The sequence below is a fragment of the Bos mutus genome, chromosome 27, assembly GCF_027580195.1.
Source record: "Bos mutus isolate GX-2022 chromosome 27, NWIPB_WYAK_1.1, whole genome shotgun sequence".
NCBI classification, from domain to species: domain Eukaryota; kingdom Metazoa; phylum Chordata; class Mammalia; order Artiodactyla; family Bovidae; genus Bos; species Bos mutus.
This window is the reverse complement of record NC_091643.1, coordinates 12,157,962-12,183,684: the sequence shown is the minus strand read 5'-3', so window position 1 is coordinate 12,183,684 and position 25,723 is coordinate 12,157,962. Positions and strand designations below refer to the sequence as shown.

The following is a 25,723-nucleotide window of genomic DNA, read 5'->3' as shown; positions in this document are numbered from 1 at the left end:
TTAACAATATTAAGGTAATTACAAATACTCATATTAATTCAGTCTTGCAATAACATATAAAATAACTTTAAAATAATGCCAGGTTCCAACTCGGGCATGACAGCGTGAGGAGCTCTTGTGGGCCCAGTCCTCCATGAAACTGGTGAAAAATATTTTTAAAACAACCATATTAAAGTCTCTGGAAATCGTCTCAGGGAATTTAATTTAGCAAACGAAGAAACATTTATGATAGAAAATGTACTCAAACTCAGTAAGAGTAGTGAGATTCTGTGGGATCCTCCACCTCTCCCACCCCGGCTCAGTGATACAGAAACTCCATTCCAGACTGGATGGCAAATAAAACAAAGCTGCTGGCTCCCCAGGTCCCAGCCATCCTGGGAGAACAGCACGTCAGCATTGCTCATCTCGCCCCCAGCTACTGTTGCAGAAGCCACAGACCGGGCTAGCGCGGTTAGTAGCTGTGTTTCTACCCCAACCCTGACCCTCCCTGTGGAATGGGGGCTTTACCTTGAGCAGGACACCGGGTCTCTGATCACCCTTTCCCTGGCTTGGAGGCGAGCTGGGAAGGCCTGAGGTTCCTGTCTTCCCTCTTCCAGGTGCTCAGCTCTTAAAGCATGGGTGACTCACAGAAGCACACCCTTGTCCCCAACCCAACTGCAGAATGTGGCTCAGACATTTTTCTCTGGAGGCGGAAGCTGTAAAACCAGTAGGTCCTGATGTTTTCCCAAAGGAACTGACTTTATTTGCATCAGAATATGGCTAACCTGAAGCCTGGGGATGTTCTCAGAAATTTAGAGGTAGTTGTGAAAGGCAGTTGGGAGGAGATTGGTAGATTCATTGCAAATAAAGACTAAAACTGTAGGCTAGCTAGTTAGCTGGAGAGAACTGGGGGAAAAGATAGCTGGGAGGAGCCGATTGGAGTCAGAACACATTTCAGACACAGACTTTGGGAGGTGTCCCTTCCAAGGACCCCAAATGTGATTGGATTGGTTTGTGGAACAATTCACATCCCAGGGTCTTGTTGAAATAGTAGAGAAATTAGCTGGAAATTTGTGGAGTTTAACAGCTCCACAAATATTTATATATACTCAGTAAAGAAATTAAAAAGCTGCATTAGAAAATACTCACTGGCTGCAAAAGCAGTAAAGGAAGAATAGAGGAACAAAACCAAATATGAGATATAGAAAACAAAAAGTAAAATGGCAGATGTAAATCCAACTATATCAATAATAGCATCAACTGTGAATAGGTTAAACAGTCCAGTCAAAGACAGGGATTGTCAGACTGGATTAAAAAAAAAGATTCAACTCTGTGCTGTGTGAGAGAATAGAAAAAAAAATATATGTATTGATCTCTACCCCAGGTTTTTGGCATAGGTCTCTTGGAAACCCTTGTAATTTCCTAAGTCATAAGTGGAAGAAGCCAGTCACAATTTATACCACAAATCACATATTGTATGATATATGCTACCACTTCTATGAAGTGCCCAGAGTAGCCTATCTATAGAGATAGAGTAGTGGTGGTGCAGGGCTGTGGAATGGCAGACAGGAGGGTGTAGCTGATGGAAACAGTTTCCTTTTGAGGTTTGAAATGTTCTGCAATTGATTGTGGTGATGACCACATATATTGCTTTCGTATATCTGGATATACTAAAAACCATTGCCTTGCACAGTTTAAATGAGCAGATTGTATGGTAGTAAATGATGTCTCAATGAAGCAAGTAATAATACCTGTATTTTGACCAAGAGTTAACTCATGGGTGGAGTTTAGGTTTCTTTACAGTTTACCTGGTCCTTGGAATATATTCCACTGAGAATGTACAAAGTAATACGATTTAAAAGTCATTAGGAATAATTCTTTTTTATGTATGGTTATGTTTCCAACTGGATGTTTAGTTATCTCATCAGTTGATTTTTCCTGTAGTAAAAAACAACTCCGAGTTGTAGCTTAACAGCAGTGAATGTTTCCTGCTCACGTTCTGTGCGGTCGCTGCAGGGGCTCATCTTCAGGTCCTGGGCTGGGTTCAAATGACAGCTCCTATATGGAATATGCTGGTCTCAAGGTGGAGGGCAGGGGTGCAAAAGAGTTATTAGAATTTGTGTTGACTTCTAAGTCCTTTATTTAACACCTGCATGCTGTCACTTACCCGTATTTCTCTGTTTTGCATACAAGGTTAAATTACATTTTTAAAATATGTGAATTTATACCTGTTCCTCCAGTTTACATCCACCATGCACAATTCATCTTCATCTTTTTCTAGTCAATATATTATCCTTTTCCATGTGAAAATACTGGTTCTCAGTAATACTGTTTTATTTATTGATTTCCTTTATTCTATAATACACACAAAATAGTTGAAAACTTAAAACACTAATATTACTGATAGCATGTTATTAATTTAATATTTCTTTGCATTTCTTTACCTTTAGAAGGTATACCGTTAAGGATATCCTTCAGAAGATTGTTGAAGAGTTACTTGAATTAATTTTTTTGTATATGTGTTGTTATCAATTTGTCAGAGTTGTTTTTTTTTTTTTTTTTTAAGATACAGTTTGAATTCAAACTAAAATTTTCACGTAAGTTTAAGGACTATACGGTCTTTTGTTTAGCCCTGCTGGGCGGCTTGCAGGATCTTTGTTCCCCAGCCAGGGATGGAACTCGTGCACCCTGCAGTGGAAGTGAGGAATTCCCGGGCTGTGGGGGTTTTAAGTCATTATTCTTTCTGCTGTTGTTGATTATTTGCTTACGGTTTATCTACCTCCTCTGTGGCATGTAAACTCCGTGGGGCCTCCCCTGTTTGTCCACACACTGCAGTGCTTGGTTAATCGTGGGTCCTTGAACACATTTGTTGAAATAAATGAGTGAAACGTGTGTGTGCGCTGACGCTCAATCGTGTCCAGTTCTTTGCGACCCCATGGACTGTAGCCCACCAGGCTTCTCTGTCCATAGGAGTTTTCAGAAAAGAATACTGGAGTGGGTTGCCACGCCATCCTCCAGGAGATCTTTCCAAACTGAGGGATTGAACCCACATCTCCTGCGTCTCATGCATTGCAAGCGGATGTTTTATCACGGAGCCGCCTGGGAAACCTCTTATTCCATTATTCTTGTATCCCTCATCTCCCATTATGAAAATACTAATTTCCAATCACACCAGTGTAATCATTCATTAGCAGTACCAACAATGTTGATAATTATTAATATGGTTACTGAAAAATTCATTTGGGGGAGTCTACAGACTACCTCAGTTGTAATGTTGGTCAGATTACTGTGCTTTATACTCACTTGTAAGAATTTCCTTCTGTGAAGTTGTCTTATCAATTCAATATTTAGTGTTTATTTTATTTTGCTTCTTTTCAGGGATTTAAAAATACGTCATTATCTTTCATAATTATGTAAAATGTTCATAATTATTCTAAAGTCAAGTGTACAAAACAGGATGTATTTAGGGGAAGTCTACCTTGTGCCCCATAGCTTTGATTTTTAACTTTTTGTTATGAAACTTGTGACACATTCATTTTGTAAAAGTAGAGAAACTAGTGTAATAAAATCCTCAGATACCATCACTCATCTTCAGCAACTATCAGGTTATTGTTAGTCAAGTTATTGTTCATTAGACACCCAATCACTTGTCACACTGTTAATTATAGTAGTTTAAAAATAGGTTTTAATATTTGTTTAGGATAGTCTTGAGGGCAAGTTGGTATTTTAAGAGAGGCAATCTGCTGTACTAGGAGAAAGAGATAATTCGTGAAAGTTCTGTAGATGGTAAGAAGTTATGTGGTCCAGAGCTATCAGGAAGGATTAGGCCTTTTAATAGGGCCAAAGACAGTTCATTCACACATTCTGAGAAGACAGGGACAGATTGCTAACTTCAGAAAGTAGGAAGACAGTTTCTGTCTGAATGCTGCTTTGTGTGTGTGCGTGAAGGATGAGATAAAGTTACCAGTTGATGAGTGAGGGGTGTCATCATAAGAGGATGCTGGAGGTCTGAGGGGACAAGAAGGTGAAGTATTAGTAGTTGCTGTGCAGAGTGGGATGAACATACTGAGGAAGGGTGGTATGGTTGTTAGGCAGTGCTGAGTATCTGCTTGTGTGAAACCAGAGAGCTTGTGTTTCTCTCCACTGATACTTAGGTGAAGTGCAGATGGGAAGTCAGTGGGTAGTTGGTTTTTGCAGGGTGAGTACATCTGAGGGAGAGTGGTAAGGGATGAAGGTGTTGGAAAGCTGAGTAAGGAAGGAGAGAGGAGAGGGAGGGTGGAGAGGCAGTAAAAATGTGAGGGGGCTTTGGAGAATCAGTAGGAAAGGACAGAAACCAAGGACGTTCTGGGGATTTAGGTGTCGGTTCACCATTGCTGGGGTGAGTCAGCTTCAACTCTTGTCTTTTCACTTCTTTTTAATTAAGATTCAAATTCTTGGTAGAGAGAAACAACTGAGTCAAATGCCACTTAATTGGGGGAAGGAAGGTAGTTAATAATCAGAGGAATTTGCTTGATTGAGAAATCTGGTTGTTAGGGTGTGAAGTTTGCTCGTTTCTGTATTGCTCTAGTTGCTATATTATGTAAAGGAGATGCTACTTGCCCAGCTTGTATAATGTCATGTGGAATAACTGCATGCTTTGAAAACAAAGTGTTATGAAACTGGTAAGCAGTGCAGTTAAGCTCAGATGGTGATAATTAAATTCTCAGTGACTACAACTGCCAGTGAATTTCTTTGTGAAACCATATTTGAAGATTTGAAGATCCTATTTAAGCTTAAAATTAAACTATAAAGCTCAAAGTAAAATAGCTCAATTTATGGGATAAAAGTACATATATTAAAATAGCCTGAGAAGTTTTGAGTTGATCTTGTTTCTTATCAGACTATATTGGCTTATGCAAATGATTAGAGTGAAAGCTGTAGAAATTAATGTCATAGCTAGATTTTCTGCTTGGAGTGGTAATTATTTTACCTAATTTTCTGATACTGCTTGAGACCCTGTGGACGGGCCCTGCCATCCATGGGATTCTCCAGGTAAGAGTATTGGAGTGGGTTGCCATTTCCTTCTCCAGGGGGTCTTCCCAACCCAGGGATCGAACCCGGGTCTCTCGCATTGGGCTGCCAGAAGAAAGCTTAGCCATAGCAGAAAGTAGAATGTAAAAAAACCTAGGGGTGTGGCAGGCAAAGAAGTTGAGTATTGAAGACGTTTGCATTTGAAGTAAAGTTTAATAGTAAAAGACTTCCCTGGTGGCTCAGAAGGTAAAAGCATCTGCCTGCAATGCGAGAGACCCAGGTTCATCCCTGGGTTGGGAAGACTCCCTGGAGAAGGAAATGGCAACTCACTCCAATACTCTTGCCCAGAGAATCCCATGGACAGCAGAGCCTGGTCTATGGGGTCTCAAAGAGTTGAACACGACTGAGCAACTTCACTTTTCACTTAATAGTAAAATATCAACTACAAGTTGCAAAGCTGTTGAGATAAGTAAATACTACTCTTAACAATGGCAAAGAACTAATTGGGCTGCACTCATTAAATTAGTAGTGATGGGTTAGGGATTGGAGAGGGGTAAAGGAATTGAATGTCTCCGGTTTTGCTAATTGTCTGGACATAGTATATATTATCATTTGTTACTGAATATACTTGGCATAATACACAAGAATAGTTAATAACTGCTTTGTTCTCGGACGCACAGTTTACCGTGTATCTGCATCAGTTTTAATAACGAGTGATTTTAGAGTGGGGTCCCATTGCTTTTTGTCTCTTGACTTTTTCCATGCTTACACCTGCCTCTATATCAGCTTTTCAGAATGACGTAAGGATGTTAGTAAAAGTGAATTTACTTTCCTTTTTTCCCTTAGGAGCAGCCACCATATCCTAGTTACAGTTCTAACTATTGGAATTCTGCTGCCCGACCTCGGGCTCCTTACCCAAGTACATACCCTGTAAGACCGGAAATGCAAAGCCAGGTATGATCTGAAATTGATAAACTTTCTGAATTTTCTCTTGATGATCTGATTTATTTTCAGAACCTGTGGAGATTTTATAGTAAAGATGTGTGGGGTTTTGTTATGTAATGAAGTCTATCTTAATCATTTTAACATTTTTAACGCAGAGGTAGGGAAATATCTAGGCAGATACTATGTAAGGCAGAAGTGGCTTGACTCATGATAGATTAGTTCTCAGGACCTGGAAACAACAAATGCAAAATGTACCTATTTCTAAAAATTTGTTACTTTATGGAGCTATAATTGACATATAATGTTATTATTAGTTTTAGGTGTATAATGTAAAGATTCAGTATTTGTTTACTTTCTAAAATGATCACCACATAAGTCTAGTTAACATCTGTTACCATACATAGTTACAAAGTTTTGTTTTCTGTGATGAAGGAAGTTTTTAATGTATTGTTTTTGGCTGCAGCCGGGCCTTCCTTGCTACGCAGGCTTTCCCTAATTGTGGAGAGCAGGGTCTGCTCTCTAGTTGTGTGCGGCACGTGGGCTTCTCATTGCAGTGGTTTCTGTTGCAATGAACCAGCTCTAGGCTGCCAGGGCTTCAGTAGTTGTAGTTTCTGGGCTCAGTAGTTGTGGTGCAGGGGCTTAGTTGCTCTGTGGCATGTGGGATCTTCCCGGATCAGGGATCGAACCCATGTCCCCTGCAGGGGCAGGCAGATTCTTTACCACTGAGCCACCAGGAAAGCCTCTGTGATGAAAACTTTTGAGAAAAACTCTCTCAGTCAGTTTTTAAATGTAAAATGCAGTATCTAACTATAGTTGCTAGAGTACATGTTGCGTTCTGTGGTTTATTTATTTTATAACTGGAAGTTTGTACCCTTTGACCACCAACCCACTGCTCTACCTCTGGAACCACCAGTCTGTTGTCTGTATCTGTGAGTTGGCTTTTTTTGTTTGTTCGTTTGTTTTTTAGATTTTACACATAAATGAGATCACATAGTATTTGTCTGTGCATCACATTTAACTTAACGCCTTCGAGGTCCATCCGTGTTGTCCCAGTGGCAAGATTTCCTTGGTTTTTTGCTTAAATAATACTCCATTGTGTGTGTATATATCTGTCTCCCTTTTTTTCATTCATTCATCCACTGCTGGACATTTAGGGTGTTTCTGTGTCTTGGCTATTTAAATAATGCTGCAGTGAACATGGGGGTACTGATAACTTTTTAAGTTGGTGTTTTTGTTCCCTTTGAATGTATTCCCAGAAATGGAATTGCTGGATCATACGGTAGTTCTGATTTTAGTTTTTGAGGCATCTCCATACTGTTTTCCATAGTGGCTGTCCCAGTTTACCTTCCCATCAGCAGTACACAAGAGTTCCTTTTCTCAGCATCCTCACCCAGTACTTATTGTCTTTTTGAGCATAGCCATTCTAGAAGGGATGAGGTGGCGTGTCACTGTGGCTTTGATTTGCATTTTCCTGGTGATTAGGGATATTGAGCACCTTTTCATGTACCTGCTGGCCATCTTGTATGTCTTCTTTGGGAAAATGTCTATTCAGATCCTCTGCCCATTTAAAAAAAGTTTTTGTGTATGATGGCCCATGGCTTGCAGGATCTTGGTTCCCCAATCAGGGATTGAAGCTGAAGTTATATTTATGTATCATATGTGTTTTTATGCTTTTACTACTTGTATATGCATTTTTATAGTACAATTTAACATTTTTAAAACATTTTATTTTAAAATATTATCAAGTTTTTAAACTTGATGTAAGTGGTTTCATCCTAGCATTCTCTTGCAGCTTGCTTTTTTTAACTCAGCATTGTTTTTCCCTTTTCTATTGTACGACATACGAGACAAGCATATCCCTACTGTGTGGAATTGGTGGGTTTGGGTATGTACATCTTTATTTAATACAACCAGATTACTTTTCACAGTGATTAGAGAGCCAAGAACTTCTTTATTTTCTTTGCTGCCAACCTACTCTTCAGAAGATTTAAAAACTCTGAAACATCTCTGAACTGTGATCATTTGATTATGCTTAGTCATGGTCTGTAAGGATTGCAAGGCTAATACATGTTCTTCTGACTCTGATTGTTGTAATCATGCATGTTGTAGCTCTGATCTATTGACCCAGAGGGTACTTAGGAAAAGTATGGTAAACACACAGGTTTTCTAGTAATGATTGTGGTGGGGGTTTTTGGTTCGTTTGCCTGACTGGGGATCAAACTCTGTGCTGAGGCTCAGAGTCTTAACCACTGGGCCAGCGAGGAAGTCCCTGTGGTAGTTTTTTTCTGTTGTTGTTTGTTTAAAACCCTCTCATTGGTCACAAATGCAACTTGTTTTTCTAAAGCTGCTTTCCTCACATATCTAAAGGAGGAAAGACAGATGTTTCACATTGATTTTCTAATAAAGAAGATAATTCTCCTGACTTCTGGAAGATTTCACCACAGAACGCTGAGTGCCTGGGAATAGAAATGCTCAGAGAAAGACAACTGAAGTCTTCTTCATTCTAAATGTTCTAAGTTGAGAAATCATGATGCAAAAGGACTTTGGTCAGAACCTGTAATAACCTGTTCATTTAATTTAAAGGAGAACTGGGTTGTCAAATATAGCTTATTAAGTACCGTGGTTTGGAGCTCTTGTGAGACAAGAATTGGACCAGTTCTATAAGTAGAGATGATGCTTGAGGAAATGACCAGTGGATGATGATAAACTGGGCAGTTCCAAAAGCAAGTGTCAGGAGAAACTCAAGGTGATGTTGACTGCTGATAATTATGAAGGCTTGGAGTCCTTTTGTGGTGAAGCTTTCCATGTTTTTCGAGATAACCAAAACAGGAGGAATCGTGGTGTTGCTAATGGAAAAGTAATTTTTCCCACTTGGATTGGGTCTGTTTGCTGTTGATAGTCATATATTACCAAATGGAAAGGGAATCCATTAACAGTGTATCACTTTCTGGGTGAGAGACCTGGCTACTTTTCTCCCCATTGGATTCTACATCTATAAGCAGTCCATCAATTGTAAAACCAACTTTTGGAAGAAATATTTCCTCCCGGATAATCTTCAGCTTGCAATGAGACACCATATGGTGTGACAGTATTTTGACTTTCAAATGCTGAGTCATATTTACATTTACCTCTAGAACAAAAGCAGCACTTGGAATATGTTTTGAGTTTTAAGAGCTCCAGTCTCTTGATTTTTCTGGAATCCAGAATGAGACGTCTTACAGAAATTCAATGACTGTCAGAGATTTTGTTTAATTCTCCTTATAGTGGATCAGTTTCAGATTTTATCTGTTGCCATATCAGCTGACAGGTTTCAAATCCCAGCTTGCTGTCTTTAGATACAAGTTTCCCTTTATGAAAAAAATTGGACTAGATGGAAGTAGCTATGGTCTGTGCAGCCCACCAGTTTCTAGACATACTTGGGATTTTGTGACATTTTTAATAGCATAATTTTTTTTCTATAAAAATAATACAACTTTATTACTAAATACTTGGGAAATAAAAGAGAGACAAGCCACTCTGTCATCATAATATGTTCATATTCTGGTAAATTTGTTTTCAGCCTTCTCCCTGTTATATTTATCCAGTTTTAAACTTATTTTACATATACTTTTTAATATTACTTTTTGGTTATCTTATGTACTTGTTACAGGGTGAAATAACAGGAACTCTTTTTTTTTTTTTTAATAACGGAAATTTTCAAACATAATCCAAAGTAATGGGATAGCACAGTGATCTCCCATGTACCCCTTACTCAGCTTCAGCAAGTATCATCAATACATGGCCCTCATGTTTCACCCATGTCCTTAATGTGCTTTGAAGAAAATTCCGAATATCACATTATTTCTCTTGTAAATACTTAAGTATGTATCTTTAATATACAGGGTCGTTTTTAAAACATTACCACAATGCCATTATTAAAGCTTAAAGAAATAAACACTAAAAATAATTCTTTAATGTCAATAGATGTCTGGTCAATTCTACAATGAATTTTAAGACGGAATAAAATTCCTTCAATGAATAGCCTATAACTGACCTAATCATTCCATCAGTGCAGGACGTGTAGGTTGCTTTCAATACTGCGTGATGGTGAATCATACTCTGATGAACAAATCCATGCTTATAACTTTTTCTCTAGTTGAATCATTTTCTTAGGAAGGACTTCTAGAAGTTGAATAACAGTACAAAGTCACATTCTTTTTTTTTTAATTGTCTTCAGCTGTGTATGTTGTATAAGGGATTTTATTTTTTTTGGTGAGGGGAGTGTGCCCTGCAGCATGGGGGGTCTTAGTTCCCCCACCAGGGATTGAGTCCATGCCCCCTGAGATGGGAATGCGAGGCTTAACCACAGGACTGCCAGGGAAGTCCCTGTCCCTCTTTTTGATGTGGTAGACTTGGAATCAGATTTAAATTTCATTTTCTTTAATCATTAACAACTGTAGAAGGTATCGGGATTCTACTCTTTTAATTGAGGTATAGTTGACATTTAGTATTCATTTCAGATGTAGAACATAATGATTTGATATTTGTGTACATTATCAAATGATCACCACAATAAGTCTATTTTATTATCACAAGCTTCTTCTTCTACCTAAAATGGGAAAGACTGTCTAGTTTTAGAAGGATGAGTCCAGGAAAAGTTGATTTCATTTTTACCATCTTACAAGGTAGAGTAGAAATTAACGGAAAACCTGAAGGTAATCATTTAAAGTTTAGCTTTAGTCTTATTTGGATTACTAAACTGAGGATTCTAGGTATCAATAATAGTCTGGATAGCTGATATAAAACTGCAGGAAGCAGTATGTGAGGAATTTGTCTCCGTCCGCTGTAATTTGGGAAGCAGTGTGAGACAGTACAAAAAACAAGGCTTGGAATCAGATCAGGTTCATTTCCTGGCCTTGCCATAATTATACTAACAACAATGGTATTATAAAAATTATCAGTTATTGAGCATACCATGTACCAGACACTGTACTGAGCACTTTATATATGTTATCTCATTTAATTTTTACAATAACCCTGCAGAATAAGTTAATGATTTCCATTTTCCTGCTTGAAAAAGTAGAGAGAGTAAACACAAAGCCTGTGGCAGGGCTCAGTCTATCTCTGTGGTCTTTTTTTCTTTCTGTTGTATCAGGGTCCTTTTCTTCTTTCTTTAGCCATTCTCCCAGGTTTCCCAGAGCCCCTTTTCCAGTGTGTGGGGACAAGCTCCCTCCCGTTAGGTGTAACTGTCAGGTGTTCTTATGAAAATGGTTGAAAAGCACCGTTCTAAGGCCATTACTTCATCTTTCATCACAATATACCTTCCCATTGTTATAACAGGGACTCTAAAGTGATAATCAGTTTAATATATGTATACAATAATAATATAAGACCACCTCTCAAGGGTTGCTTAGGTAGTTGATATTTTCATTAGTTACTCATCTCCTTTCTTCCCAAAGTTCTCAGGGTGAGGGCATTTCAGCTCTTGTACTCATTCATCTCTTTTCTTCCAACTTTGCTTTTTCCAGAGTTTGAATTCTTACACAAATGGGGGATATGGCCCACCATACCCCACTGGCCCGGGGACAAATACTGCCTCGTACCCTGGGCCCTATTACACACCTGGGTATGCTCAGACCAATTACTCCACAGAGGTTCCAAGCACTTACCGTTCACCTGGCAACAGCCCAACCCCAGTCTCCCGTTGGATGTACCCCCAGCAGGACTGCCAGACTGAAGCACCCCCTCTTAGGGGGCAGGTTCCGGGATATCCTGCTTCACAGGTAAGCGCCCTTCTGTTGTCTTTTTAGTTTTTAACTGTTAATGAATGGTACCAAGTTTATTTCTCTGTTCACTTCAAGAGGTTAGGTTTATATTTTTAAATATTTTAGGAATCTCTGTTCACTTCCCAGGGAGTTCTATGCTGTGCTTCAGCTGTTAAAATTTAGGCTCTATTCCTTCTGAGCTTGATGGTCACCAAACCTGCCCCTGATATCTTTGGAACCAAGCTTTTGTAGGTTTGGAGAAGGTATGCAACTGTTTAGAAATACCCCAGTTTAATCCTGTAGCAGCTAAAGTATACACTGTTAAGCAGAGAGGAGGCAGCTCAGGATCTGTTTACGCTAGAATATTTTCATTACTTCTTTAAGTTTTTTTTAGCAATGACCAGCGTATTTCCTTCCTCTCAACCCAGAACCCTGGAATGAGCGTACCGCATTACCCTTATGGGGATGGTAATCGTAGTGTTCCACAACCAGGACCCCCTGTACGACCCCAGGAGGACTCATGGGCGCCTCCAGGTGCTTATGGAATGGGAACCCGGTACCCCTGGCCTTCAGCTGCGCCCTCAGGACCACCGGGGAGTCTCTACATGAACGAGAGCACTTCATCGTGGCCTAGCAGTGGCTCTCCTCAGTCACCTCCTTCACCGCCACCCCCGCAGCCTAAGGTAGGAGACCTGCTGAACCTTGTTCTTTTAATGTTTGGGTAATCAAGAGAGCACGATATGGGATTTCTCTGCATTGGCCTGTGTTAAATGGGGGGACTAGTTTCAAAAAGCTGGTGGCCATCACCTACAACTTTATGTGGCCCAGTTCCCCCGCCTCCTTTTTTTTCTGTTTTAAAATAGACTATATTTTAGAGCAGTTTTAGGTTCATTTCCTTTTTTTTAAAAGACAGGAAAGTGCTCATTTTCTTATTAGTTGTAATACTATCTGAAAGTTAAAATCAGAGGTTAGATTTTGTTACCTCCATCTCCAGACAGAAGACAAAACCAATGAGAAACAGCATGGTTTTATTAAACTGTACACTTGAACATCATTTGCTTGTGGCCAGGTTCCTTTTTAAGATTTGTCTTCAGGTTTTCTCTCTTAAGGGGAAAAAGACTATCTAATTCCCATTTATTAAGTCACTGGTCAGATTGTGAGGTGATAAAGATAGATTATGAGGTGTTCATGATGATGACCTACCTCAGGGTAGATTCCAGCCTGTATACTCAGGAATTCTCTGCCTTTTATCTTTTCAGAGCTGTATTTTCCTCAAATGATTTAAGAGGGCTGTCCAGTTTTATTGGTGGGGAATCTTTTCATGTACCTTCCTGGTCAGGTGGAAGATGGGGGCTAACAAATCTGATGCTGATGGATTCCCATTAAAACAGCTTTTCTCCCCTCTCTGCTCTCCCACTCCAAGGACTCCTCCTACACCTACAGCCAACCAGATCAAGGCATGAGCCAGCACAACTTTCCTTGCAATGTCCATCAGTATGAGTCCTCGGGATCAGTGAACGATGACAGTTCGGAGCTTTTGGATCCCCAGGTCCAGTATAGTGCTGAGCCTCATCTGTATGGTAACGCCTCCCACGAACATCCCAGCACTCAAGACCAGGGTAATCATCTTGCTGAAGAGTGTTTATCTTCAGATGAAGGGACTCCCCCAAGCATTAAAAAAATCATACATGTGCTGGAGAAGGTCCAGTATCTTGAGCAAGAAGTAGAAGAGTTCGTAGGAAAAAAGACAGACAAAGCCTACTGGCTTCTGGAAGAGATGCTAACCAAGGAACTTCTGGAACTGGATTCAGTTGAAACTGGGGGCCAGGACTCCGTCCGGCAGGCCAGGAAAGAGGCGGTTTGTAAAATCCAGGCCATACTGGAAAAATTGGAAAAAAAGGGATTATGAAGGGATTTAGAACAAAGGGGAAGCCTGTTACTAACTCGACCAAAGAACTCTTGATTTTGGTTAATTACCCTCTTTTTGAAATGCCTGTTGACGACAAGAAGCAATACATTCCAACTTTCCTTTGATAGAAAGCTTGAAAAACTGGTAAAGGACTTGGAAGAACAGTTGGGTTATGAGTTGTTTTCAGACCAGTGAATGTAATAGAGAGCTCTCGGGTTATCGTTATTGCCAAGTAGACTCGCCCAGTGAGAAATATATGGGTGTCGTCGGCAAGCTGCTGCTTATCAGCAGGAGGGGAATTCACCTTACGTAACAGGCTCCTCAGAAACCTACAGGATAGACTGGATGTTCTTTGGACAGGCTCTGTTTTTTAAAACATCTGGATAACTTGTCACATTTTTGTACGTCGTAACTGCTTTCACCGTACACTTTGTGTGTAAATTACAGCTTGGACTTTAGCCCCCTTGGACCTCTGTTTTGTTTTGTTATTTGCAGGTCACAAATATAGTATGATTCTCTACTTCTTGGTATATTTTGTAGTAATATGTTTAATATAATTACTCAACAGACTGTACTGACAGCCAGATAGTATGGCAGTTCTGGATAAATTTGTAACCTTTCACCACTTGAATATATTGCACAGTGTAATGAGTTTCTGAGGTAGATTGTCTCCTTTTTTGTATAGATTATCAGGTTAGAGTTTTACCACTTGTATTTTTCTTATTACTATCAGAAGGTTAATTTGGAAATGGCATGCCTATAGGAATGAAAATGTGGGCATATTCTTTTTTGCTTTCTTCATTGTATTTGGATGAAGCTCCCTTTAAAATTTCCTTCCCCCTCCTTCATTATCTTTTTACTACAGCTGCTTCCATACAGGGCACATTTGTCATGAACACAAATGAACACAAATGAAAAACGCCATGCTGAGTAGAAACACTCACTGCAAAAGTAATAAGCACAACCATTTGGGAATGCTATTCTCCATCTAAAATAGTAGCTTCACCGTCAGGGTCGCTATGAGCAGACTTCAGCTCAGCTTATCTGCTCAGTGTACAGTAGGATATGCAGAGGGTAAAAGAGGATTCATGCTCTGGGACTGAATCAGCCACAGCCAGAGTGGGAAATTATATTCTTTTAAAGGCAGATGTGATGGTTAGCTTTGTTTCCCTAGAATAAATTGTGTAGACATATTGCCTGTTTTATAAAAAAGATGTTTACCACCACTAATAACAGCCACTTTGGAGCCAGGGTTAAGAAAGGGATATTGAAAAGGTCTTAGCTGGATTTGCTTGGGTGCTGGTGGTTTAGTCCCTCAGTCATGTCCGACTCCTTTGCAACCCCACGCACTGTAGCCTGCCAGGCTCCTCTGTCCATGGGATTCTCCAGGCAAAAATACTGGAGTGGTTGCCGTTTCCTTCTCCAGGGAATCTTCTCGACCCAGGGATCAAATCCATGTCTCCTGCATTGGCAGGAGGATTCTTTACTCCTGAGCCACCAGGAAAGCCCTTTGCTTGGGTAGCTAGCTCTAAGCTATTGTGTAGAAGAGACTTAGGTAGATAACTTACTTTTTATATCTGAAGTGAGTTCCAGTATATAATATGTTATTGGAAAAACTGCTGTTTCTTAATAAGATATCTAAGTGATAATGTGTTTTTTTCCCCTATTGACTGCCAGGCCTATTAATAAGAAAACAAATCTTTCAGCCATTTTCTCTCCTTATTAAAAAAAAAAAATACAAACATATGATGAGAACAATTAGAGTAAAAATAGTGATTGGTCTTAGGTTGATATGAGTGATTTTATGAGATAATATGGTGCCAATTTTATTCAAGGATTTTTATTTTTGGCCTAATATAGGAATGTTAAAAAAAGGCTTTTTTATGAAAATTTAAAAGTTGAAACAAATGTTAGAAGAGGGAGAACTTTAAAGCTCATAAACCAGTGAGACAATGACTGATACAGGCAAGAACACTATTTTTTAACTGAATGCCCATGATACCAGTTTCCCTGAAGTCTTGATTTATTTATATACACATACATATGTGTGTGTGTTTTTAACAGTTATTTAAAAAATTTTTTTAGATAATTTTAGACCTCCTGAAGAGTTGTAAAAACAGCAGTTTCTGTATACTCTTCACTAATGATCCCTTTACATTAACATCTTACATAACTGTACAACATTTGTCAAGTTAAGAAATTAGCCTTGATACAATACTATTAACTAAAGTAGAATTTTGGAAAGTAGAGATTGTCTTGGTCTTTTCACTAATGCCGTTTCTCTGTTTCAGGATCCAATCCAGGATCCTGCCTCGAATTTAGTTGTCATGTCATCATAGTGTCCTCTGATCTCTGACAGTGTATCCATGACCCCTGACGCGGTAATGTATTTCTGGTGTTACTAACCTTAGCCACTACCTAAGGTGGTGTCTAGGAATCGCTACTGTAAACTTCCTGTGTTTTCCTTTGTAGTGACTGAATATTTGCTGGAGATAACGTGAGCTATGCAAATGTCCCGTTTCTGCTTAAACTTCAGCCCGCTCATTTTTTAATCCATTGGCAGATCTTTCTTGTGTCAGTTACTACTGTGAGGTTCCAGTGTGACTTTGTTTCTCGAAGTCCTTCTATATTTATTAATTGGATTCCTTCTTAAGGGAGGGCTATTGCTTCTGGATTTATAGTTTTAATTATAATAAGATATTCAGGATAAGTGGAGAAGGAAATGGCAACCCACTCCAGTGTTCATGCCTGGAGAATCCCAGGGACGGAGAAGCCTGGTAGGCTGCAGTCCATGGGGTCGCACAGAGTCGGACACGACTGAAGCGACTTGGCAACAGCATTCAGGATAAGTACAGACTTAGAACTTAAAGATGTAAACCATGTTAAAATGATTCTAAATGCCAGTGTCAAGGAAAGGAAAACTAAATTGGCAGCCTCTTCCAGAAAATATAGTGAACGTAAGGAAAATTGGTGTTCATTTATTTGTGTGTGGATTTGATTCAGTTCTTGACTTAGTATTCACTCCAGACTGAATTCAAAATGTTTTTGATATTTCAAATCTGGACTTTTAAAAAGTGTCTAATATTACTTTGGGGATAATTTTTGTGAAAATCTTGAATAAAGTTACCCAGATCTGGCATGTTAAACACAACTATCTCTTTTTTATAATAACCACTATTGTTCCAAATACAAACGCCAGTATAAACATTTACACAAGTAAGTCCTGATGAAGTATCAGTGGCATGGGCTAGTCTCTACATTCTTGGTGGGGAATTCTTCCAAATGCTTTGAAAAATAGGGCTTTTAAAACTGATTTTTAGCTGGTTAAAAATCTTCCTACCGTTAGAGGTAGGAAGATTTTTAAGTTGAAGAATATAGATTAAATTGGCATTAAAGTTTTTTGGGGGACGGATACCTGATGACTGGAGTTTTTCACCTTTTTTTTCTTTTTAAAAAAGTTATGAGTTTAAAGACTCAAATAATTCTATAGAAGCTAGCAATTTAAAGTTTATGAAAAGGAGCTCTCTGTCACACTCTCATTTTTCCTTCTACAAAAGTAACCACTTTCAACTGAGTTTTTTTTAAGAAAATTCTCTTGATTTTTTTTAACCTTTTAAAAAAATTTGGCTGCACTGTGCAGCTTGTGGGATGTTAGTTACCTGACCAGGGAATGATGATTCTGTGGCCCCCAGCGGTGGAAAGCGTGGTCCTAACCACTGGACCACCAGGGAAATCCCAGTATTTTTAATAACACAGTTGTATTTCTCCCTCTTCATTTGTCAATTTTAGGCTGTTTCTACTTGTTTTCTATTGTAGAAGATGATGGTCTGGTCTCTCTGCCTCTGCCATATACACATTGCAGCCCTCCTCCCTCCAGTTTCTCCATCCACTTACCTGGTAGTTCTGTTGTTCGTTACTATGCTATGTAATGCTGACCAGAGTTTATTCGTGTAGTAAACTGGTTACTTTGCCTGAACAACTCCTGGAATTGTGAATGAATGAATTTCCCTGGAATGAATCCTTTGTCTTACTTGGTTTGTCGATGACTTATGACTAATTTGACCTCAAACCCTCCATCATTTGTCTCATCTTCTCTTAAGATGCTCAGATATACGTGGTCAGTTTCAGGCTCCTGGACAAGCTGTGCTCTGGGGCCCTCTGACGGGAGAACGGCTGTGTTCCTGGTGCATACTTATTCTGGTGTCTTCTGTTCATCCTGGGGATTCTCTCCGCCTCTTCTGTTGGATTCTTTTTTTCCTGCAGTCTGTGTCTTTCTCTTTCTTAGTGTTTTCCCTCATTTTGGTCGAGCCTGTTCTCCAGTAGTTTTCTGAAAAAAAGGTGTATAGGAAATAATTTTTTAAATATCTTGCATATTTGAAAAGGTGTTTTCATGATCCTTTGTTTAAAACTTGGTTTTTCTTCTTGGTAGCTTGTAGGCTATTTTTGTCCCCTCTGTTCTGAGTATTTCCTAACAGTATAACGTTGGTGTGGGTCTGTTTTTGTCCATTTTCCTGGGCATAATTCATTCTGGAGACACCTGCCCTTAAGTCCTATAATATTTTCTCGGGTTTTTTGTTTCTCTTCCCCCTCTGCTACCCTCATTTCTATTACCTCTTTTTAGAATTCTTGCTGTTTCTGTTACGGATTTCTTAGCCTGGTTCTTTGACTTTTCACTTCAGTTTTCTTCCTTTTTGCTGTCTTTGTGGGAGATTTACTCCCCTTTATCTTCCAACTCACCACTGAATTTTACATTTCCACCTACCATATTTTTAGTTTCTAGAATTTTTTGTTCTCTATGTGATTCCGCTCTTATTTGTGGGTGTAGCATCTTATAACTCTAAGAACATTAATGGTAATTTCTTGATATTTGTTTCATCTTGAATAATGAATTTCCTACAAATTGTTGTTCCCTTTCTTTTTAGATTGCCATCTTTTTCATGTTAGAGTTTTTTTCAGATGTCTGTTAGTTCTTAGTTGTGTTTTTATACTGGACACCATTGTTGTTCACTACTGGAGACTCAAAATTGCCTCTAGAAAATGCTTCATGACTATTCTGTTTAATTATTTTTTCATACTGTCTCTTGGAAAGAATATCTGTTTTAAATGGAAATTGAGAAGGGAAGACTATCTGGATAATTTTTACTTCTCTGTGTGGCTCTTCTCATCACAAGTGGTGGACGGTTAGCACACAGTACAAAATGTGAGCAGAGGAGACGCCAGCTACTGAGAAGGGAGGATTTAGGGGTTTCTGAGATCAGAGCACATTTGCTCTAGCCAACTCTTTTATTTCACAATATACACCTTACCCTGGTAGAATGCCAAGAGTAGCGTTGCCAGATAAAATATAGGACTCTCAGTTACATTTGAATTTCAGATAAACAACAACTCATCTTCTAGTATCAGTGTGTTCCTCATATTGCATGGGACATAATGATACTAAAAATAATTGTTTTTCTGAAATCCAGATTAACTAGGGATATAGTCTCATCCCTCAGTATGGGTGGGGGATTGGTTCCAGTACAAAAACCATGGATGCTCAAGTCTCTTATATAAAATGGTGTAGTAATTGCATAAAACCTAGGTTTATCCTCCCATATACTTCAAATCACCTCTAGATTAGTTATAATACTTAATACAATGTAAATGCTATGTAAATAGTTGTAAATACAATGTAAATGCTATGTAAATAGTTGCTGAATGTGTAGCAAATTCAAGTGTTTGCTTTTTGGAACTTGACTGAACTTTTTTTCTTCTTTCCAAATATTGTCAACCCATGGTTGGCTGAATCCGTGAATTTGGAACTCATGGATAGGAGTGCCAGTTGTATTGTATTCTTTCTTTCTTTCTTTTTTGGCCGTGCTGAGCAGCTTGTGGGAATCTTAGTTCCCACCAGGGATTGAAGCCCAGCCCTCAGCAATGCAAGAGTGGAGTCCTAACCACTGGACTGCCAGGGGATGCCCTGTATGGTATCTTTTTAATTAAAGTTTTTGTTCTGAGGTAATTTGTTAGTTCACAGACGAACTAACTCTGAAACAATGCAGAGCTTTCCTGTGCCCCTTACCCAGTTTCTTCCAATGGCAACATCTCACAGAACTTCACCGCCACATCACCACCAGGATGTGGACATTGATACGGAACAAGATGCAGAACAGTCCCGTCGCCACCACCATTCCTCCTGTTGACCTTTCACAGCCACCCCTGCTTCTCCTTTCCCTCCACACTAAATCCGTGGCAATCACAAATCTGTTCTCCATTTCTGAATTTTGTCATTTTGAGAACGTTACAGAAATAGAATTGTATGGTATGTGATCATTAGAGGTTGGGTTTTTTGCCCACTCAGCAAAATTCTCTTGACATTCATCCAAGTTGTTTCCTGTATCTGTAGTTCTTTTTTATTGCTAATTAGTAGTTTGTGATATGGATGTACCTTTGTTCAACCTTCACCTGTGGAAGGATATCTGGGTGGTTTCAGTTTAGGGCTATTATGAATAAAGCTGCTATGTACATTCATGCACAGGTTTTTGTGTGGACATGGTTTTCATTTCTTTGGGATAAATGCCCAGGAGTGCCATTCTGGGTCATACGATATGTGCATGTTTAATTTTTTAGGAGACTACCAGACTTTCCTAAAAGTGAGGTTGTACCATTTGCATTCCCACCAGCAGTGTGGGAGTTTCTCTGTATGCTTGCCAGCATTTGGTGGTGTCAGTTTTTTATTTTGACCATTCTGATCAGTGTGTAATGATATCTCATTGTGCTTTTAACTTTCATTTCCTTAATGGTTAACAATGTTGAACCTCTTCTCATGCTTATTTGCCAGTTGTATATGCTCTTCTGTAAAAATGTCCCTGTGTGTCTTTTGCTCATTTTCTAACTATTTATTTTAATAAATTTCTTATTTTAGAATAGTTTAGATTTATAGAGGGATTATGATATACAGAGATCCAACATATACTACACCATCAACATGTTAAATTAGTGGTGTGTATTTGTCACAACTAACGGATCAGTACTGATACATTCTTATTGACTAAAGTCTATACTTTATCCAGATTTCCTTTGTTTTTACCTAACACCGTTTTCCTTTTCCTGGATCCCACCTAGGATACTGTATTACATTGAGTCATCATATCTCCTTAGGAGCCTCTTGGCCATGACAGTTTCTCAGAATTTCCTTGTTTTGTTTTGGCCTCACTGTGAGGCTTGTGGAATCTCAGTTCCTTGACCAGGGATTGAATCTGGGTTTGGGTGGATAGCATAGAGTCCTGACCACCAGCCCACCGGAGAACCCCCATGACTTTCCTTGTTTTTGATAACCTGTATGGTTTTGAGGAGTGCAGTTCAGATGTTTCATAGAATGCCCCTCAAGTGGGATTTATTTCGTCTGATGTTTTTCTCCTGATCACACTGGGGCTTGTGTTTTGGGGAGGAAGACCACAGAGGTGAATGCCCTTTCTCATCAGACACTGAATGGCTATACTGTCGACGCAGCTTATCCTGTCGATGCTAACCTGTCATCACCTGGCTCAGGTGGAGCCTGTCAGGTTTCTCCACTGCAGTCTTTCTGCGCCACTCTCCCACCCCCCACCCCCACTTCCAAACTGTATTCTTTGGAAGAAAGTCCCTGTATGCAGTTCTACATTTGGGGGTGGGGAGTTATCCTCCAACTCATTCAGAGTATTTATTGGTTAATTCTTAAGACTCTCCCTGCAAGGTATATTTGTTCATTGTCTCCCATTTATGTATTTCTTTATATCTGAATGGACCCATATTTATTTATTTTATACTTTGTGTTATGATCTGCTGCTGCTGCTGCTAAGTCACTTCAGTCGTGTCCAACTCTTAGCGACCCCATGGACTGCAGCCCACCAGGCTCCCCCATCCCTGGGATTCTCCAGGCAAGAACTCTGGAGTGGGTTGCCATTTCCTTCTCCAATGCATGAAAGTGAAAAGTGAAAGTGAAGTCACTCAGTCGTGTCCAACTCTTAGCGACCCCATGGACTGCAGCCTACCAGGCTCCTCCGTCCATGGGATTTTCCAGGCAAGAGTACTGGAGTGGGGTGCCATTGCCTTCTCCTATGCTTCCAAATCACCTAGAGGGCTTGTTTAAAATGCAGATTCCTGAATCCCACTGAAGACCTACTGAATGATAACTTTTAGAGGTATGCCTGGACATTTGATTACTCCCTCTTTTGTAACTACTGGTGTATCTGGTCTCTGTTACAGCACTGGATAAGATGTATTTGTTTACCTGCTTGTCTCTCCTATTGAGACTGTGAACTCCTTCAGGGTAGGTATTGTTATTCCAAGCCCCAGATTAGGCACACTTAATTGTTGTATAGTTCTCAAAGGGTGGTCCGTGGAGGCTGGAAGTCTTAGAGATCCCTTTAAGGGTCACGAGATGCAAACTGTTTTCCCAGTAGTACTAGGACTCGATGTGCCTTTTTTGCTGCGTTGCTGCCATTTGCACTGTTGATGGAAAATCAGTGGTGGGTAAAATTGCTGGTGCCTTTCCAGGAATTAAGGCAGTGGAAACACATTGTGCTATTCGTCATTGTATTGTCCACTGTCATGCATTTGTAAAAAAAAAAAAAATGCCAGTTTCACTTAAAAATATACTTCATGCTGCTGCTGCTGCTAAGTTGCTTCAGTCGTGCCCGACTATGCGACCCCAAAGATGGCAGCCTGGTGGCTCCCCCGTCCCTGGGATTCTCCAGGCAAGAACACTGGAGTGGGTTGCCATTTCCTTCTCCAACGCATGAAGGTGAAAAGTGAAAGTGAAGTTGCTCAGTCGCGTCCGACTCTTCGAGACCCCATGGACTGCAGCCCACCAGGCTCCTCCGTCCATGGGATTTTCCACGAAAGAGTAGTGGAGTGGGGTGCCATCGCCTTCTCCATACTTCATGAAGAGTAAATTATTAATTTTATTAACTCTTAACCCTTGAGTTCACACCTTTTTGACATTCTATGTGACAAAATGGTTAGGATGCATGAAACAGTTCTGCAGGCTAAAACTGCACTGGTGAAAAAGGGTTTCCAGACCCAATTTCAACTGTGTATGTGGAGGTGGAGGCCTCCCCACACCAACAAGCAATTCTTGAACCCCCAGCAGGGTGTCCAAGAATTCAAGTCACTTTTGACCCTGTCTACCGGGTACAGAATCAGATTCCACACGTAAAGGGTTCAGCCCCACAGGACCGTCCTCCACTCTAGGTGCCAGTCACACATCTAGGTCGTTACCTGTGCTTCTGACCAACTGGCTGCAAATCAGAGGTTCCCATGACTTGCTCCTCAGCTTCAGTGAATTTGCCAGGACAGCTCACAAATCCCGGGAAAACCCATCTATTTACTAGATTTCCAGTTTATACATAGGGTATGAGATATAGGGCATGGCCTGGTGGAAGGGGGCAGGGCTTCCATGCCCTCTCCAGGTACATGGGTCCCCCTGATCTTCACAGGTGTTCTCCAACCTGGAAACTCTTTGAACCCTGGCCTCTGGATTTTCAGTGAGGCTTCATTGCAAAGGCATGACTAAGTCATTGGCCATTGGCAACTAATTCAACCTTTAACCCCTCTGCCCTCCCCCGGAGGCTGGGCGTTGGGACTGAAAGTTACCACCCTCTAATCACATGGTTGATTCTCCAGAGAAGCAGCTCCCCCTCTTTCTGTCCCAGAGTCACTTTCCCTGAGGTATTTTAGGACCTGAGGATGAGAGTTCAAATATTATCCCACTGCTTTTATAGCTCAGGCAAGTCCAAGGGTTTGGAGAGCTGTGAGCTAGGATTTGTGAATTGAATATACATATTCATCTGAATGGGACTTCCCTGATAGGTCAGTTGGTAAAGAATCCGCCTGTGATGCAGGAGACCCCGGTTCAATTGCTGGGTTGGGAAGATCCCCTGGAGAAGGGATAGGCTACCCACTCCAGTATTGGGCTTCCCTTGTGGCTCAGCCGGTAAAGAATCCACCTGCAATGGGAGACCTGGGTTTGATCCTTGGGTTGGGAAGATCCCCTGGAGAAGGGAAAGGCTGCCCACTCCAGTATTCTGGCCTGGAGAATTCCATGGACTGTATAGTCCATGGGGTCACAAAGAGTCAGATACAGCGGAGTGACTTTTCACTTTCATACATCTGAATGACCGAATAGATGGTTTTCCTGTAAGTCACAATACCACAGCTGGTCTTGTGAGGAAAAAGCACATGCAACTAACATACTGGACTTGAAAACTAGCTGCTCTTTTTCATGGAACATCATTTTTATTTGAAAGTACAAATAACACAAAAACTGTGGCTATGCAGATTTAGGTATTTGGCAGAACTTTTTGAAAACCAAGTGAGCTTGTCGCTTCAAGGAGCACAACTGACAGTATTTGTTGCTAATGATGAAATTAGACCTTTAAAGAAAAAGGAATTTTGGAAAACTTACCTTGTTTGAGCTTGACAGCTTCCTAATACTTAAAAATGCTTTTCTAATTAGATTGGTGGTAATTAAAAAGATAATGAAGTATGTTAACATTTGAAAGACTGCGTAGCTCAGTGAACTATTTTCCAAATCAATGCATGATGCCATCAATCATGCATGAGTAAAAGATCCATTTAAAGTACAGAATAAACCAATGGGTTTTAATGTATCAGAGAACAAAAATTCACTAATAGTTTTCAGATCCCACATTGCAGCTAACTTTTAAGGAGCTACCATTTGTTGAATTTTAGTGCAGTATTAGAATATCCTACAATTTATCTCAAAAGGCTATTAAAAGACTTCTCCATCTACACAGTTCAGTGAGGCTGGATTTTCTTCATATATTGTACTTCAACCAAAACTAAAATTGTATTAGTAACAGGTTGAATGCAGAGGCAAATACACAAATCCAATGGCTTTCTATGAAGCCAGACATTAAAGAAATTTACAAAAATGAAAGCAATATTCTTTTCTCTGATTAAAAAAAATGTTTGGAAAATATTTTCCCACAAAAATATTTACATGAAATGGATTCTTATTTTCAAATAAATTGTTTAAATTTCTCAGTGGTAACATGTAGTACACTAAATCATGATAGACCCTGTCTACAGGGTTCTCAGCAGTTAGTATAGAGGGTACTGAGAGCCTCCCCCCAAAACTGAACACCTGGTATGGAGGCTGCATCAGGGATTTGGAGAAAGAGGAGCTTGGAATTCAAGTTCCAATTCTATCACTTAACTGATTTTAGGTTAAGTTACTTAGGTGCAGGCTCAGAAGACAGAGCATGGGTTTACAGCTCCATCACTTGCTGGTAGCATGTTAACTACCTCTGCAAATAGAGATAACCTACAAAACCCTGTTGCTGTGAGAATTAAATGGGATTATACTTGTAAAATGCTTACAACTGTACCTAGAACATGGTAAGAGCTCAGTAAAAGCCAGCTACTGTTATTAGTTACATTAGTCATCTAACAGCATCCTAGTAACTGGCTTGCTTTATCCTCTGCAGAGAACTGAAGCTATTCAGGTGTTATAAATTTGAGAAGGTATAAGTAAACTTGTGGATAATTGTGTGTGGCTTAAACAATAAGAGAGTATGTTACAAAAACTTTTAGTTTCCCTATTCTCAGCTTTTGAAGAAATTAGACTGACAAACATCCCCTGAACCCTTGCCCTATAATTTAGTTAGGAAACAGAAAAGTATTGTAAGCCCAAAGGAATTGAGGTCTTGCAGAAAACTAAATCCTCAGGAGATCTGGGCAGCTCTACTACTTAGGAAATTCATTTAAACTCTTGACCTCAGTCATGTCATCTTGTTAAGACAAAAATATCACCTCCGACCTCCCTTGCGGCTTCTGAATCCTGCCAAGCTCACCTCAACATCTTTTAAATACACCTTTTCGGCAGCCTCGAAATCCTAATAAACGCCAGGAAGAAGGGCAAAGCCCCAAAGATCTTTTTCCCCTTGCAAATGCCAACAGTGTGTGTTCTCAGCACCCAGAAGCAAAGGTCTGGACAGCCGCAGCTGCTGCCAGCTCCCTGCCCAACTTTTCAGCAGGGGGTAGCATGCCAGCGTCCTCGCACCATTCTGGCCATTAGCAGGTCAGCCGGGGTACCACGGGGGCCAGGACGTCTGTCTTCCTCTCTATAAAGTGAAGAGGCTGGGCTCGTTTA

At 40.0% G+C, this 25,723-nt stretch overlaps 1 protein-coding gene across 1 annotated transcript in view; it reads left to right on the top strand.

Annotated features, from left to right (window-relative positions):
- The window catches only part of BAG4 (BAG cochaperone 4), a 30,756-nt gene extending 10,652 nt beyond the window's left edge, over window positions 1-20,104 (top strand). Inside the window, exons 2-5 of the mRNA XM_005893860.3 lie at window positions 5,836-5,943; window positions 11,442-11,696; window positions 12,107-12,361; window positions 13,102-20,104. Coding sequence (XP_005893922.2) covers window positions 5,836-5,943; window positions 11,442-11,696; window positions 12,107-12,361; window positions 13,102-13,587 — 1,104 coding nt within the window. The 3' untranslated portion in view covers window positions 13,588-20,104. The remainder of the gene's footprint in view (window positions 1-5,835; window positions 5,944-11,441; window positions 11,697-12,106; window positions 12,362-13,101) is intronic.
- Window positions 20,105-25,723: the final 5,619 nt, after the last annotated feature.